Genomic DNA, 16,453 nt, shown 5'->3' with positions numbered 1-16,453 from the left:
TAAATACAACCTTAGTATGAATGGCTTACTCAGTAGTACATTAGTTTTTCTGCTGTTAAAGTACAATTATGTTCTTAATTATCTAAAAGGAATATGGGCGTCTTTGAGGATAGCAAACTATGTTTAAATCCGCCAAGTCAATCAGATGTTTCTTGGATATACATTTTTTCATATGACTTCCTGACATCTTGAGCAAATGACAAATTTCGTCCAGGCGATAAAGAAAGGCTGTCAAAGTCGGTTTTCTGATTACATTCAGCTAAAGCAGACCAAAATTGTTGTACTTTCAATTGACAGACAAAATGGAATAAAGATACACTCCTAGAGTTGGTCCAGGGTGAATGAGTCCTTTTTTAGGCTAATGTCTATCCGCGTTCAGAAAATTTCATTCCAAATTAAAGATGTTATTACTGATAACCTTACTTAATTACAGCCTTTCTTGACCTCTTTATCTCGTACATTGATAGCATTGTGGTCCTCCTTTAATCGAATTGTTTACAGATTGGCTGCACAGGTCTTCTACACTGTAACCAAAATGGTTGTTTTAGTTTTTGAAATAGTTAAATTATAAAAATATTTGTGTAACTTTATCCAGTATAAAAAACATGAAACTTCTTTTCAGGGTGATCGGGGAGAGGTCGGAGAAAAGGGACACAAAGGGCTTCCTGGAAAGATGGTAGTGATTTGAAATTGAATTTAGATATACATATTTTGTGTCTATTACTTAATCATTTTACTTGCCTATAATTAAGTGCTGTGTCTACAATTTTATCTAATAGATATAGTTAGATAAGTTACTCTACTTTGGTTTATCACCACAATTATTTTTATTGAAACTGCAAACAAAAATTTCTGATAAGATTTCTAATTGAATAGTTTTTTTGTGCGAGTAAACCTTAGACGATGAATCCTGAAAAATTTGATAATAGAATTTGATTTGCTGTTTTTTAATCCAGGGTCCGATGGGATTACCTGGCAAGCAAGGATACAAAGGAGCAAAAGGTGAAAAGGTGAATCATTTTTGTGATGCACTGCAAAGATGAATTAACACTAATCGTTTAAAATATGAAATATGAAGAACTATGACAAAGCATTTAGAATTATGAAGTTCCCAGTAATTTTACCCATTCCATAAACAGCATTTCGTCAAACAAGAACTAAATCTACACAAAACACGAAATATCCATGAACAATTATTGAGGGACCAACCATGATATGTAACATTTTAGCCGTGGCGATTAGAGTTTTGTTTGGTGAGATTTTGTCAAGTTGTTTTATGCAGGTAATGTCTTAACGTGAAGATAAAAAGAGACTGTTAAAAGATTTTCACCTTTTTCAATGGAAATATTTCCTTCCCTCTATGTTAGTTCCTTAAGTGGTTCTTGCTTTGGTAAAGCGAATAAGTCGTACGGGGACAATTTTGTGTTGTTTTTTTGTCTTTCCTTAGAAAATTCCGCTTAGAAAATTCGGCTTAGAAACTGCCATTTTGGCTTATGAACAAGCTCAAAATCTTGCTGCCATACCGAAAATGGTCTCATTGTGTGGCACTTGCTTTTTTGAAACCTTCCTTCCAATCTTTGCTTTCTTTTTTGCCTTTTTATAATCCATTCATTCATTATATTTCAGGGAACTAAAGGAGAAATTGGTCTCTCTGGTAAACATGGCAGTGAAGGAAGAAAGGTAGTTTTATTTTCTTACATTGACAAACTCTTAGACGCTGCCGAACTTTTACTCACTTTTTGTAATCTAAGTTTTTTAAGAAAAATAATTTATTTTGAATTGAAGGACTAAAACTATTTTCTTCCTCTAAGATGGATATGTTCACTTGTGAATGCACATGATCTACATTTTCGCAAAGTTGATCATCAATGATGATAAGCTTGTGTCTCTAGCTATTCATGCAAAACTTAACTACATGCGACTAGACAAGCCAAATAAACTGATCTATTTCGTGGTTTGGTTCCAACAAAGTTGTCGCAGTTACATAACATATCTCTTTATAAAGCTAGCCAACAGCTTATTGGTGAACAATGTATTTCAGTCGTTTAAAGAAACCACATTCTATCCAGTTTTTTATGTGTCTGTCTGAGATTTCTAAAGCCAAGAAGCTTACGTAGAATGTCAAGAACATAATTATCTAAGATATTCTGCTAGGTAATTTGTTTCCTTCTTCCCTAGGGTGTTCAAGGCGATCCAGGACCAAGAGGTTTGCCTGGAAATCAAGGCCCACCCGTTAGTATGAGTACATGATATTGAAACATTAGTTAGAATGAACATCTTTATAACAAACTTCAATTGAAAGACCACGAGAAGTTTAATAATAGGCTTCATATCAGAATAGGTTATTACTTTTGAAACAGTTTATGCGTCTATTTTATTAAAGATTAAAATCGTTTATTACTACTGAACTGCCCTACGTTAAAGAGCACTTTGGCACTCTATCCCTCTGTACTCAATGTTATGTTTAGTGGAGGAATTTCATGTTTGATTGACATTGCTGAATAAAAAGCAATAATAGCCAATCAGAGACGACGTTAAACAGTCCAAACCTCTTTGCACTTATCAGCAATTTATTGATGGGACTGGCAACCTTTCTTAGGTCGACCTTAAAAAAGGGGAGGGGCATTGCTTTTTCAATAGCACCCAAGTTTTTGTTTCTATCAATGCTCATCACACCCTGTTGTCAATGCAGTTTAAGTAAATCCACAAGCACTCTTCATTGTATAATTGAAGTGTCTTAGTAAAATTGCTATTGCTTGTTCGTTTATAAACTTAAATAAACCTAACTTTCAATACAGGGCTCTGAAGGTAAAAAAGGACTTGATGGTATACCCGGAGGCGTTGGTGAAAGAGTGAGTATAGTTTTCATTTTTTGCCCATGTGATTTATAACCTTAACAGTTTTGCAGTTATTATCCAACAGCAAAGCTGAGGACGTGGAGATCAGGGAGAAATTATCAGTCCATGTTTCCTCAAAATTTATCTGTATGATTAATTTTTACGAAATTTGGAATCCTAACATGAATAGGTATTTTATTTAATGCTAAGGAGCTTCTGCAAAAGGAAACAAAAGCAGCTCTTCTGTCATGATTTGAAAACTGCTGTCAGTGCTTTTCTTAATAATCACGAAAGCATGATGATTTCAGTCAGTTTTTCTAGCATATGTAATTTCCTATTGAACGTACTGTTTAAATTCGATTTTCCAAGCATTTCCTGTTAAGCATCGAAAATCAAAGCCTTTAGAGGTTTAGATCATATTAGAGTCTTTTTTTCAGTATTTTTTCCCCCAATTTTCAGGGCGAGAATGGTGAGCCTGGCCTAGTTGGAGAGAGGGGAGCAGCTGGTTTCCCGGTACGTGCTTATTAAATATCTTAATATTTGTTTTGTTGTTTCCTAGTATTTTATACAGCTTTGTTATTCAATTGCATTATAACATTTTCTCTGTCTTTCGTTTTAGGGAAACACTGGATCCCCTGGCTTACCAGGACCAAAGGGGGAGCATGGAGATCCGGTAGTGGTTTCCCCCTTTTTCAATATACCTTTGACATACCCAGCTTTGTGTTTATGTATTAATTTTTTGAGTCAATTTATCACCAGAACTGGCTTAAATTAGCAAGATTAGAAGAGCTGTTAGGAGTATGTTTTGTACAAAGTCTCCATTTATCGCTTTTTCGAAAACCTTGTGGAAACATGCAACAAGAATGTCAACGCGGGGATGTAAAGGAGAGCAGTTCATTGAGTGAATAGCTCTTTTGCTTTTAATTATAGGTGTAAATAATAAAAGCTTGATCCAAACCCACCACGATGTTATCTTTATGATCTACCGGCTCTTGTTAAACTTACTCTTAGGTAGAAATTGTGTAAGACAAGATACAATGGCATTTAAGTGACGTCATTTTTCTTTTTGATAAGGGTAAAAAAGGCAGCAAAGGCATCGTCGGTCAGACAGGCTTGCGTGGTTTGGTAAGTGTATTTGCCCCGGTGTGTTTATCCCGGTGTGTTTATCCCGGTGTGTTTGTCCCACATTGACTCTTACGCACCTCACTTTGAAGATCAAGATCAACAAAACTTCAGCTTTCAGAGAGTGAATTTTTTATACAGACCATAAAAGAAGTTTGATCGTTGTTGTTACAGAAGGCCTTAGTTTGAGATAGTTGCCACACAAGTAGTTTGGCATTGACGTTTCTTCGACCTTGGCAACAAAAATGAGGTCTTTTCTTCTCGCTGTTGCGATATCACAACCAAAAAACCAAATTTAAGTAGTTTGTTTTACAAATTTATATTTGTTCTACAAGTTTAAGCTGTTTCATTTCCAGTAGCTGATATCTTGAAACTACGCACACAAATCCAAAATTAGTTTTTACATTAATTTGGAGTCGCAAAAACGTGAGGCTCTTTACAACTATCAGTGGCAAAACAGTTAAGATTTTTGCGATTGGTATGCTGGAGCTAATCAGGGTGGCTGTACCAAGTGCCCTGGTAAGGCCATCCAGCCAACTGTCAGCTGCCATGATAAAAAAGAAAATGATATGAAGGGCTAGAACTCAAAAGACAAAACAACCATTTTACTTTCAGCTGCTACTTTGATGAAGTAAACCTATGTTTCTTCAGAAGGGTAATTTGGGGGGGAGCTGCCCATTGTATTCCGTCTCATTCAGTACTTCAAAATACGATTGAATATTTTAAATTATGTTATTTATTTGGCAAATGATTATGACATCAATCTTTTTCTAGTTATTCTTTCTTGTAAAACTTTTGTTACATGTTTCTTCATTCCAAACATTAAATAATTCAATTTGAAAAAGTACTCGGTAGAGATCATGATGGCTTTCGTTTACAGCCAGGTTCACCTGGACGTCGTGGCAAGCCCGGAGAACCTGGCGAGCAGGTAATTTGCTAAACAACTGTAAACTGTTGATATTGGAATATTTCATGTTACCCAATTGGATTATTTTGACATCCTTCCTCTTATTTTACAAGAAATTACTATCTTATATCTAAAATAATATCTAAATAATATCCGTTTATTGTATCTATTAATACTTTTTGTAACCACGCAATTATATAATTAGATCCAACATGCTTTCTACTCACTTTATAAAATTCTTTATGATATATAGTAATCTGTAGAAAACTATTCTTTCCAAAATCTTTCCAAAAACTGAAACCTGAAAAGTACAGATACCTCTTAACAACGAACTCCTCCCAACAGATTTCTCCTAACAATGGATACCTCCCAATAACATACACCTTCAATTAACTGATATCCTCCAATAACAGATAACTCCCAGTAACGGATCCTCCCAATAAGGAACACCATCCATTAACTGTACAAGTAACCTCCATGCAACGGACATCGCTCTACAAACCTCTGTAATTCTGGTCACACCATTCTCCGCCACGAGGATATTTCATTGCTGAACATATTGGTAGATTTGAGCACTTTCATTGACGCCCTTTGAATCCAGAACAGGCAGCGAAAAAGCACACTGCTACAGTACCACAAAACCAATCGATTCTGCTTATCCTTCCAGGCAATCCAAGTTGCTATTTCTAAAGGATGATGGCATATGATCATTCTCAAATGATTGGTTTCTTCTAGACCAATGTGAATAGAACATCATGGCCAAATTCTCAATGGCTGTTAACACTCATTGGGACCTAGCTTTAATATTTTTTCAATTTTGCATCCAACAAATATCTATATTTGATGGTGCTGTTCTTGCAGTACGAAGAGTTATTTCCCCTGTACCTTTGTTGGGTATTATATCAGAGCATTTATCAACTTCCAATTGAACATTTTTCTTCATGAGCAGTTCAAAATTAGGTCTATTTTGATATAATGTTTATGTAAGGAGAATCTTTTCTCGGATTCAACCCGTTTACTTGCTTTCTTCAAGGGACACCCCGGGCTGAAAGGACGACGAGGACCAACTGGCAGTCGAGGAGAGCCTGTGAGTAGAAATAGCAATATAGAAACGATGTTAATACAGACTAAATACCTTTGATCATCTATCAAAATAAGTAAAAGTTTGGTGATGCAAAACTTTTTAAAAATTCATGCATAATTCATGCATTAGATACCGAATTAAATCTAAAAAACAAGGCTATGTATAAAAAGCACCTGATTGCTACCAACGCTTTGATATCGCTGTTTGAATTGAAGGGAAAAGTTGGGGAGCCCGGTCGGCAAGGTGAAATGGGTCTGCCTGGCATGCCTGTGAGTACACTACTACTTTCATTTTCTTAGCTTTATGTGTATCTAATATTCAATAATGCAAACCTCGAAACAATCTGCGAATAATTTTCACATGCTTTTTCACTTTGTTTCTGTTTGAGTGTTTGATAGAAAATGACCAAAATTCCTTCCCTCACAAGGGTGAACATGGCGACTATGGAGAAAGAGGGCAAGCAGGAAAACCCGGTGATCCTGTAAGCTTTTGTTATTAATTGGAATATATTTCATTGCTCGTCACCATAACTCGTCTGGTGTTATGAAATCAAATGATGCTGCTTTTATACTGTACCGGTTTATTCAAGTCTTTTCAATATTGTTACGTATGCAAGTGTATCATGGCTTTGCCATTGTTTTCGAAAGGCTAATGGATCTTCTCTCAAAATAAGTCAACTTTTGATATTTTGATGCAGAGAGGAGTAATAAAAGAAGTTAATCCTATCATATGTATGCGCTATATGTATCCCCTTAAGAACGAAAACACTACCTATTTCTCCAGATAACCAAGTAGAATTACATTTCCCAAACGTAAAATGAGAATGATGAAGTGATAGTGCTGTCTGTCACTACGCATCTTATTAAAAAGCCACCAGAACTAAGCATGATAGCTTTGTCAATCAATCTCTCTGCGATTAGGTATTATATTCAACACTTAGTTTAAGTAACAGTATATCTTAATCTTACTTCAGGGAATCGATGGAAAAAATGGCGTTCCTGGAAAGAATGGCGCAGACGGCAAAAAGGTATTGACACTGCTGTGGAAATCCACTAAATATTCTTTATACAAACATTGAGGCACCTTAAACTCCCGGCACATGTTATTTGTTCTAGCTCTTCTTTAAAGTTATTAGCAAAATATCACACTCGATTTGATGTTTATAAGCTATATTTTAATGCTCACAGGTCCATCCTCTAACTGAATAGCGCATACTTTCAAACAAATTGAAAATTCCTTCTACCTTTTTGACATTCTAAAATTCACGAGAGTCGATGATTTTATTCAGAATTTACTAATGGTTAATCATTATATTTTAACACATTTGAAAAGTATGTTTTATTATGGTAATATTTTTCAACAGTTTGTTCAAAAATTTCCTTTGGTCTTAAATATCAATCCAAGATATTCAAATGAACCAACATTTTTTTATCATTTGACAATAGCTTTTACTTCTTTGGACCCAAAATATTTTCGACCATAAAGGATATTGGTATTTTCCTGGAAAGCATCAGAAAAGCGAAATACACGACCTGGTTATTCTGGTTCAACATGACCCAAAATAATGTTACAATTTGCATAGCGATGGATAATCCAATTACCAATTTCATTTTACATTTGGTATTACTTCCTTGGCTGTTAATTTAATTTTTCTGCTTCGCTTTTTCGATGAACTTATTTTGTCTTCATTTTCTTAATATTCACTTTAATTTCTTTCAACAGGGTGAGGATGGTCCAAAAGGTTTTGTTGGGCTACAAGGCTTCAGAGGAAAGCCGGTACGTTATTATTTGAAGTGGCAACTTTAAGTTTAAAAGGATTAAACCACAAATTGATACTTTAAAAGGGAAACGGAGGCAAATGCCCATGGGCCTGTAAACAATGAGGGGCTGGCAGTTAATTAAACTGTCTCTATTTAAAACATGTCGCTTAATAATATGTTCATTACAAAACATATTTGTATTTAGAAAATTTGTCAATGGTTTACGAATATAAATTAAATAGAGACAATTTTATGCAATTTAAATCCATATAAAACACATTTTATTTTATTTTTTGAGTGGCAAGGGGCCTAAACATTATGCCAGTCCCAGGGCCCCGCGTGGCTTTCTGCGGCCCTAGAATATACCTTGCTTAAGCGCTTTTTAGACAAGTAATAGCAGATGACTGAATATAAAATATATTGTAATACAAATCTGCTTGTGCTTGAATCGTGATATATTTAGCTTGTAGAGTTTTAAATTTCCTAGAACAATTTTTTACTGAAATAGTTTATGCAGTTCACTCTTTGATTTTCATTGTCGTAGGGCAGAATGGGAAAACTTGGAAGAAAAGGACCTCATGGTAACCCAGGACTAAAGGTATTTATACTCCATTACGGCCTGGAAGAGAAGGAATATGCAGCGAGGAAGCTCGTTTTAGTTAAATCAATCATCAAATTTAGCAACTTAAAAGTTTAACAATTAATAAACGCTATTTTCTGTTATAGTCATTTACTTTATGATCCAACAGAATTGCTGGTATGAGTTTAGGTAGCTTGGCAAAAATTTAGATTAACCTGTACATTCCATAGTATATTTATATTTTAGGGTTATCCTGGAAGACACGGGGAGCCAGGAAGAAACGGCTCCATAGGGGATCCAGGAATAGCTGGTGCTAGGGGATTCCCCGGGGCAAGTGGCGATCCTGGACCATCGGTATGTGCTAGTAGTTCTTTGCCAGATGTTTAAATTTGTTCAAGATGTTCTTTTTTTCATTGCCCTTCTGCTTGCTAATGCTGATTATTTCGAAAAGCGCTTGTAGGGTAGTGTAGAGGTAAACTCCCGCGTCCTACATTTATTCTTTGTTTATTTTTTTATAACCCAAGTCTCAAAGACCTGCAGTAAAAAATGATGGACAGTTAACCAAAACAAAGTTAACCAAATATTTGGTTTAATTACTCTATTTCTGTTTCCTTTCCTTTATCACTTTGTTTCGCTTTTTCAAGTCAAATTTATTGTATTTTCATTGTTTATTCTATGTTTCAGGGTATACCAGGACTACCGGGGAGGAATGGTACGGACGGAAAAGATGGACCAAAAGTAAGCGTTCTTAAGACGAATAGAGATAAAGAGTTTTGTTGCAAAAAACTTCACATTGTGATTAACAGTCAACCAGATTATACTATGTTTGTGTTTCAGTTTCCTTTGTCTATACCTTCTTTGTGAATGTTTGAATATAGCCTAGTATAACAACAACCACGGTCTGTCAAAAGCCCCTTTTTAAGGCTGCACGACAAAACTAGAGAACGAAGCCTCCTCCGGTAAGGAGGGGAGAAACCACTGGTAAACTTTCAGACAATATAGGCAGCATGAATTCCATCTTTGCAAAAGAGAAATGAAACGAGTTGATCTTAAATTCTTAAATTTGTCTTTTAATGCCAATTTCATGCCTGCTTTGTTGCTTTTCTTTGTTTTTCTCTTTCCCTTCTTAAAACAAATACCTTTGCATTCCTTTGTCAAATGTGCACCTTAGGGTAATCTTAAAATTCTGCATTTCTTCCAAGGGAATAAGGGGTAACAGAGGACCGATGGGAAGTTATGGTATTCCTGGAATGGAAGGAGCAAGAGGTACAGATGGACCAAAAGGGCAAAAAGGACGTCAAGGAGGAACAGTGAGTGTGTTTTGCTATGTTGCCAATAGTGCTCATAGAATTCTGGTAGCGATGATTGGATGATTGGATCACAGGGGTGTAATAATAAAAAATGTTCCTGCTATTTTATAAAGACTTTTTGAATCATTCCTATATTGCATTTAAAAGTCAACAACCCAAGTGAAGCCTGTTATGTTAGTTATGATTTTTACTGCAATAAACATCGCACTGTTTTCATTTTGCAAGGGTTGGCCAGGAGAATTCGGAATGCCTGGATTGCGAGGGCTGCCTGGATCTCCAGTAAGTAGTCTAAAAATTTTCATACACCTTCAATATCTTTCTCCGTCCAAGGAGTAATTTTCTCATTTTTCCAAGATGAGATTTCTTCCCGAATAATCCTATTGTGTCTCAATATGTGTTTCCTTTTTGATCAGGAAAACTTTGTTGATTTAGAGCCGCAACTGGCCAATAAGACAGTCCATTGTGTTGGAACATCTTGGCAAATCGTTTGCCACACCTTTGCCATTAGTGATGTATACGTTGCAGTTCCATCACTTATTCTGACTTAATCCCCAGTTAGTCTTTGATGTCTATTGTTGAGAAAATTAAAACTTCGAATATTTCAAACTTTTAAGATTCCATGTTGTATAACATTAAGCAGAAGATATCCATCACAATAAATACCAGAAGGAGCAATACGTTTGCTGTTTTTTTTATAGACCATATTATTTTCTTTATTGCACTTACTATGCCGTTCTTTTATATCTCTTCAAAAAACTTTTCTTGCATATTCAAAGTTTGAATAGTGATCTATAACAAATCAAAACCTCATTTCTGTTTAAATTGAGGTTTTTTATGACAGGGCAAGCCAGGTCCTAAAGGCGAAATGGGCTACAATGGGACCCAAGGAATGAAGGTATTGTTTTGATCACTTTTGCTCTGATAAAGCCCCGTATGCCGGGGCGAAATATTAGCCTTCATTAATTTACGTGTCTTTATTGTTGTTCATTCTCATCGCATTGCGGTGTTTCTTATTTGCTACATTTTCATCGATTTTTGACCGCAAGAACTCCTTGGAGTCCGTCGAGCAGACTGCTATCGTGACCTTTTCTTAATTCACACATTGTTTTGTAGACTCTATAAAGAGGGTAAATTTTTTTGTAATGTAAATGTGATTCTTCTGCTCAGACAGACAGGTACTAAACAGCGTAACAATGTTCTTAAATTTTGCAGGGAGAGAAAGGTGCCCGAGGTGCTGACGGAGTACCTGGCAGTGCAGGAGATTTTGTAAGGATTGCTTTTATCTCTAGTGCACAAAACTACACTTTGACTTGAATTTTGTGATCAGCATTTTGTTTGGTGCTCTACCAATGGCAACAGAATATATTTAAGAGTCGACAAAGTTTTGATTTTATTAATATACCTTTATTTTAAATGATGTTCAATATTGCTTGAAGCTGGTGGTGTTCTGTAAACATGCTGACTCGGGGGTGCTTTGAGCGCACTGAAAATGTAGATGTCGCAGGGAAAACATAGAAAGAAGGAACACTGTACCAAGTTAATCTACAGTCATGTTATTTTATTCATCCTGTCGACTCCCGCAGTGTACAGTGATTTATTTTCGCCTGTTAATTGAGTTCTACAGCAGTTTCTGGGCACTTTGATATTAGTTTTGTTGTATCTTTTAATTTGACTGATCTTTGTTCCTAGGGTGATAAAGGAAATAAAGGTCGAATGGGAGCTGAAGGAGACCCGGGAAGGCCGGTAAGATCATAGTTTCGAATTACATGAGCCAATGCTTAGTCATTTCTATTTTACCCTCTCCTGGGTCAGCTGCTACGAATCTCTGGTTTCATCTGAATAAGCAAATGACGTTTATTTTATTCAAGGCGATAAACACATCATAGTAAATCAGCCCAGAATGTTTGTTTGAAGGTATTAAAATTATTTTCCACAAGATAGACATAAGGCAACCTTTGACCTAATAATATTGTTAAATTACATGGCTGTTTCTCATAAAGTATTGTTCCTGTGCCATTTTTATACACATTTGCATAGCTCGTTTCTGGCAGCTTACCTTTGTTTTGGCAAAAATTACTTCCCTAGCAATTTCATTGAAAAAGCAACACAAATTTGGCCTAGATAATCATTTGGATAGAAAGGTAGGAAAGCTTTCTAGGATGAATTGTTTATTAATTCTAGGGATCGAGAGGCAGACGTGGTGAACCTGGCCCGACAGGAAGAAAAGGCCGACCGGTAAGTATATGTGTAAAAATTATATGTACTTTGTCATCATTCTACTTTGTCAACACTTTATTATAAAGCAAAATTTGTTCTTGATATATGTGTTCATTGAATGACTTTTTTGCCACTGTCTCTCTAACGTCATGTCACTGTTTCGATCAAAATTAATTATAGATTTCTTTCAGGGTCCTGAAGGAAGAACTGGGCGTGATGGCAGTTCGGTATGTAGCCAAAAACAGTACCAAATTTCAATGTTCCTTTTAAGTCGTCTTTTTACAAATACGTAACGTTAAATCTTCGGCACCTGCTTCAGCGTAGATTGTGTGATCAACATTAGGCATTGTTTAGCACTTTTCATTTGTCAGTCATCAGCTATTTCCACTTATAACCTTGTAACCTTTAAATTATTTCCACTTACTATGGTACCTATTTTATGCTCACTTACAGATTGCTTCTGTCTTTGCTTAAAGATGAAAATCTTTCTATAAAGTGCTTCTATATTAGTTAGGTGGAAGATTCTTCTTATTGTTAACATCACGGATATTGACAAATAGATTATAGGCATTGAGTCCTCATAAAGAGAGAGGGTCTACCCAAATGCACCGAGTCTGATTCTCGTGCTGCAATACTGCTGGTCGACCTTAGACTGATCACATGAAGTTCCTTGTACTGATTTTGAAAATAGGCTTCGTTAAAGGCCAGTATAAGCAAGTATAAGCAATGGTTGTCAAAATCACATGAAGCTACAGTGATCACACCGATAGAGAATGATTTTCTGCAGAAAACACCTACTTACCATGACTCGATGCCTTCGATACCCCGAATATTGCTTCACCTTATTTTATTATATCTTTTGTTTCATCATTCTAGGGGAAAAGAGGACCATCGGTAAATATGACTCTCGAAACTTTCATATTGTTCCTTTATTCAAGATTTTCCATTTTACAGTCAGATATGACCTGTCCAATAATTATGCTACTAGATTTTGCCATGTTCGCATCAAACTTTCCATAAGCAGAATGTTCGTTTCTTTCTCAAAAAATAATGTTCTTCTTTGATTAGATCGACTCCACTTGGTAATAACTATTTACTGGTCCATTTGCCAATAGTATATCGAAGTGTGAAGCAATCAGATATCTTTTTTAGATTTTCTTAAATTTGACCACATGATCTGAGAGAATTGCATAAAATACCTCTTAATATGCAAAATCAGTTAGACTCAGATGTTCAAAATTGGGCGAGATATGGCCAATGAAAAATTTAACGGAATGCTGTTATCCTGGCCTGGTTCATAAAGTTATAAACCAAGACCAAACTCACAGAGGTTTGATGTGACAGGAGCCAACCCCTCAAATCGTGCTCATGTGGCCATTTCTCAGTCTATTCGTCATGTATTTAACTGATATTGCATATTTAGAGGTATTTCATGATGCTCTTTCAGGTTCTGGGATAAAAATTCGAAAATTCTAAAAGTGCATTTTTATGACATCATCACACTAGTACTCTATGTCAAGTGACCTCTAAGTAGGGCGTCAATAAATTATCATTACCAATTTTAGCTTTAATACACTTCAGAAATTTTCAAGATTTGAACTAAAGAATCTTTATTCCTCTAGCTAACTGAAAAACTGTTGTATGTTGAAATAGAGAGTTTGATCCTCGAATGTATTTCATGCAAACTTTAGTTCCTAATCTTCCATGTGTTTTATTAAAGACTGATTACATTTCATTGTATTTATTCAACAGGGAACTCCTGGAAAAATAGTACGTGGTTTCTTATTATAGTTGTTGATATCCATCCAAATTTTATACCCATCATTGCTAATAAAACCATGTTTGTGATGGAATCAAAATATATAGAAATAGATTGTTCTACGTTTTGTATCTTGCATTACAGAACGATTTTATGGTCAGTGCTAAAGACATTGTTATTCTTAATATTTTTATGCTGTGTATGATTTTGTTTCGTTAGTTATACATATACAACAAGATGATTGTGAATGTGAAATCCAGCTATTTTTGTAAAATATTCAAATTAAATTTTATAGAACATAAACTGGCCTTCTATCAAATTTTTTACCAAAGCTAAATTTTAGCTTTCCCAAGTATATATTCATTCTTAGGTTTGGTAGCTTTAGAGTTAAGATCTTTCTTCGGCGATGACTCAGGCCACCTAACAGTAGAACATAATGTTTCCGAAACTTTGTGCTGTCGTTTCATTCAATCGATGTTTCTCTCTTAGGGAACTCCAGGACCGCCAGGACCACCAGGCCCTCCTGGCATACCAGTATGTCTTTCAAATTACAATAATTCTTTAGTTCGATAAAAATAAATTGAAATTAGATTTTGATGACTGCTCCAAGACCCGCGTCACAGATTCTAATCTGGGGGCAGCAATGTCCACTCCCCCTAGCTCTATATGTCTGAAAATTTTTGCTGACGCTGTTTTACTTTTGGATTCTGGTTCGGTGTATTTTTCTTAAAAATGAGTTACCAATACACATTTTTGGGCTCATTTAAAGTTTTTTATTAAGAAAAAAGATGGAGAGATGTCTCTTACTTAGCCCATTGTGGTGCATGCCCTGAGTATTGCATAGGACATACAATCAAAGATAGACAAAAGCAAAACACAACGTGGATCTAAGGAATGGATCCAGCCATCGTCCTTGCCTACTAGCCATCGTGAACAAATCTTCTGCATGTCATATAGCAAGTGTTTTGGCTCAACAAATAAATAGATATCAATGCCGAAGATTCGTTTCAAAAAGATAAAAGCAAAACACAAAATGGATCTATTAAAACAATTTTCTTATTGTTGTAAAAGCTGATCAGCAGCCTTGAGGGCATCAATGCTGTCTAGACAGCGTATCCATAATTTTCACCGAAATAAATAATTTTCGTAGCACCCTTTATTTTGTCGTTGCAGAGTGGATATTATGGAATGTTTGGATATGGAATGTGGGTAAGCGAGCTATTTCGATTATTGTAATGTCGATTGAATTCAAGTGTTTTAATTCAATATTTAGGCGTTCGATCAATGTTTCTAGTGTTTTGTAAACTGGCCTCGTAAATTTTGATCCCCGGGTGAAATGACAGAAAAGCAAGTCGAACATTTGATTATTGCAATTTGAATTGATCTTTTCAGCAAAATGGAGGACAAAAGAAGGCTGGTGGTTATCAAGTAAGGTTTTAAATAATGCGTTTGGTCCAAGCAGCAAAAATCTTCCTCAATCCAAACGGCAAAAATTTTGTTTTGCATCTTTAGAATCCGTATATATTCCGTGTATTAAATTGCTCCCTGATTATACCTTTTATCAAACTAAATATGTAGCAGTTGCTCTTAACATGCACATTGCACTTTAGCACATTTTATGATCAAATCTATTAAACAAAAAGCCCAATTTTTTTCAAAAGTAACCCGTTAGCACTTTCTTGAAGATTCAGGTAAGGGGAATTCACATTAAATACAAAGTCTCTTGTTGTTCCTTGTTGTTCCAGAACTAAGAGATAGCTTAGAACTTTGTAAACTCAGAAGGACGGGCTCATAAAAACAAGTGTGGGCTGCAAAGGCAACCCATTAAAAGTGAAAAGATAAAAAACACCCTAAAAAGATATATCAGTCAAAACGTGGTCAGACGAACAATTTTAAAAACTGTAGAGACCGAAAAAGCAGACAATGTGTTCTGAGTAGTAAGAATTTACATTATTTCAGTGATAAATAAATATAATGGTGGAAAACTGTGGTTCGTTATCTAGATGTGTTCTAGGGATGTGTTCTAACAAAGCAGTGTGCGTAATCCAGCTAATCTCGATGATCAATTAGATAAAAGAAATCAAGATATAGATAAACGTTCTATTTTGTAGCCATATCCATATTATGGAGGATATCAACCAGTGGTATGTCACTTTTTCGTTCTTAGAAGAAGGTTTGACTGTACCAGATAATGGTCCTCAAACTGGTGTCTGGGAGCGGTAACACGTCATTGTATTACAAATAGGAATTTAAGAGAGCGTTCAGTTGATTTATCGTTGGAGATTGAGTTATTCGTCGAGTGCAGAAACTTGTTTTTTCGCCAAAATGTGTGCGTGATCTAGACGCTATTCAAAATCCGTGTGCTTGACAACAAGCTTCTTCTCCTGTATTTATTTGCAAATTTTCAAGATTAGTTGTGTTAAAGTTTGAGGATAATGGTAACACAACCTTTCCTTGTAATGATTTTTTAAATAGTTGTCACATTACAAACCACGTAAGAAAGACAGTTAATCCTCTATTGTCGTAGCCCTATTCTTGGGATCTTTACACGTAATATGCAAAAACCAAGTAAGTCTTTAATTCCTGAAATTAAAAAGCATTAAAACCGCTTATGGTTAAAAAATTGGCCTGAAAAGTATCAAATACTTTTGGATCTTTCATCACAGTTTAGTGCAACTTGGAACAATTTTATAAGCCAAACTTAAGCATCAATTTTCAAAAACCTAAATTACACTGCACTGCACTTACAATGCACTATGCAATCTGCACTTTGCACTCTGCACTCTGCACTCTGTTCTAACGAATATACGTCGACATTTAATTAATAGATTCTATGGTATTAATGTTTATAGCAAAAGTGTATCATTTTTGGTCTCA

The 16,453-nt window shown here is 35.4% G+C and overlaps 1 protein-coding gene across 3 annotated transcripts in view; it reads left to right on the top strand.

Annotated features, from left to right (window-relative positions):
- The window catches only part of LOC135682820 (uncharacterized), a 55,338-nt gene that overhangs the window by 34,411 nt on the left and 4,474 nt on the right, over positions 1-16,453 (top strand). Inside the window, exons 35-64 of one of the 3 annotated variants that reach the window (XM_065197877.2) lie at positions 623-676; positions 957-1,010; positions 1,627-1,680; positions 2,179-2,232; positions 2,799-2,852; positions 3,297-3,350; positions 3,457-3,510; positions 3,912-3,962; positions 4,840-4,887; positions 5,900-5,953; positions 6,166-6,219; positions 6,378-6,431; positions 6,924-6,977; positions 7,673-7,726; positions 8,255-8,308; positions 8,537-8,644; positions 8,975-9,028; positions 9,493-9,600; positions 9,826-9,879; positions 10,442-10,495; positions 10,813-10,866; positions 11,290-11,343; positions 11,782-11,835; positions 12,009-12,044; positions 12,694-12,711; positions 13,570-13,587; positions 14,066-14,110; positions 14,750-14,785; positions 14,969-15,004; positions 15,688-15,720. In XM_065197877.2, coding sequence (XP_065053949.2) covers positions 623-676; positions 957-1,010; positions 1,627-1,680; positions 2,179-2,232; positions 2,799-2,852; positions 3,297-3,350; positions 3,457-3,510; positions 3,912-3,962; positions 4,840-4,887; positions 5,900-5,953; positions 6,166-6,219; positions 6,378-6,431; positions 6,924-6,977; positions 7,673-7,726; positions 8,255-8,308; positions 8,537-8,644; positions 8,975-9,028; positions 9,493-9,600; positions 9,826-9,879; positions 10,442-10,495; positions 10,813-10,866; positions 11,290-11,343; positions 11,782-11,835; positions 12,009-12,044; positions 12,694-12,711; positions 13,570-13,587; positions 14,066-14,110; positions 14,750-14,785; positions 14,969-15,004; positions 15,688-15,720 — 1,563 coding nt within the window. The remainder of the gene's footprint in view (positions 1-622; positions 677-956; positions 1,011-1,626; positions 1,681-2,178; positions 2,233-2,798; positions 2,853-3,296; positions 3,351-3,456; positions 3,511-3,911; positions 3,963-4,839; positions 4,888-5,899; positions 5,954-6,165; positions 6,220-6,377; positions 6,432-6,923; positions 6,978-7,672; positions 7,727-8,254; positions 8,309-8,536; positions 8,645-8,974; positions 9,029-9,492; positions 9,601-9,825; positions 9,880-10,441; positions 10,496-10,812; positions 10,867-11,289; positions 11,344-11,781; positions 11,836-12,008; positions 12,045-12,693; positions 12,712-13,569; positions 13,588-14,065; positions 14,111-14,749; positions 14,786-14,968; positions 15,005-15,687; positions 15,721-16,453) is intronic. The other 2 variants (XM_089113034.1, XM_065197880.2) reach the window with 2 other exon arrangements.

Source organism: Rhopilema esculentum, chromosome 16, assembly GCF_057945365.1.
Source record: "Rhopilema esculentum isolate cy_ngs chromosome 16, ASM5794536v1, whole genome shotgun sequence".
Taxonomy (NCBI): domain Eukaryota; kingdom Metazoa; phylum Cnidaria; class Scyphozoa; order Rhizostomeae; family Rhizostomatidae; genus Rhopilema; species Rhopilema esculentum.
This window is presented reverse-complemented; position numbering and strand designations above follow the sequence as displayed.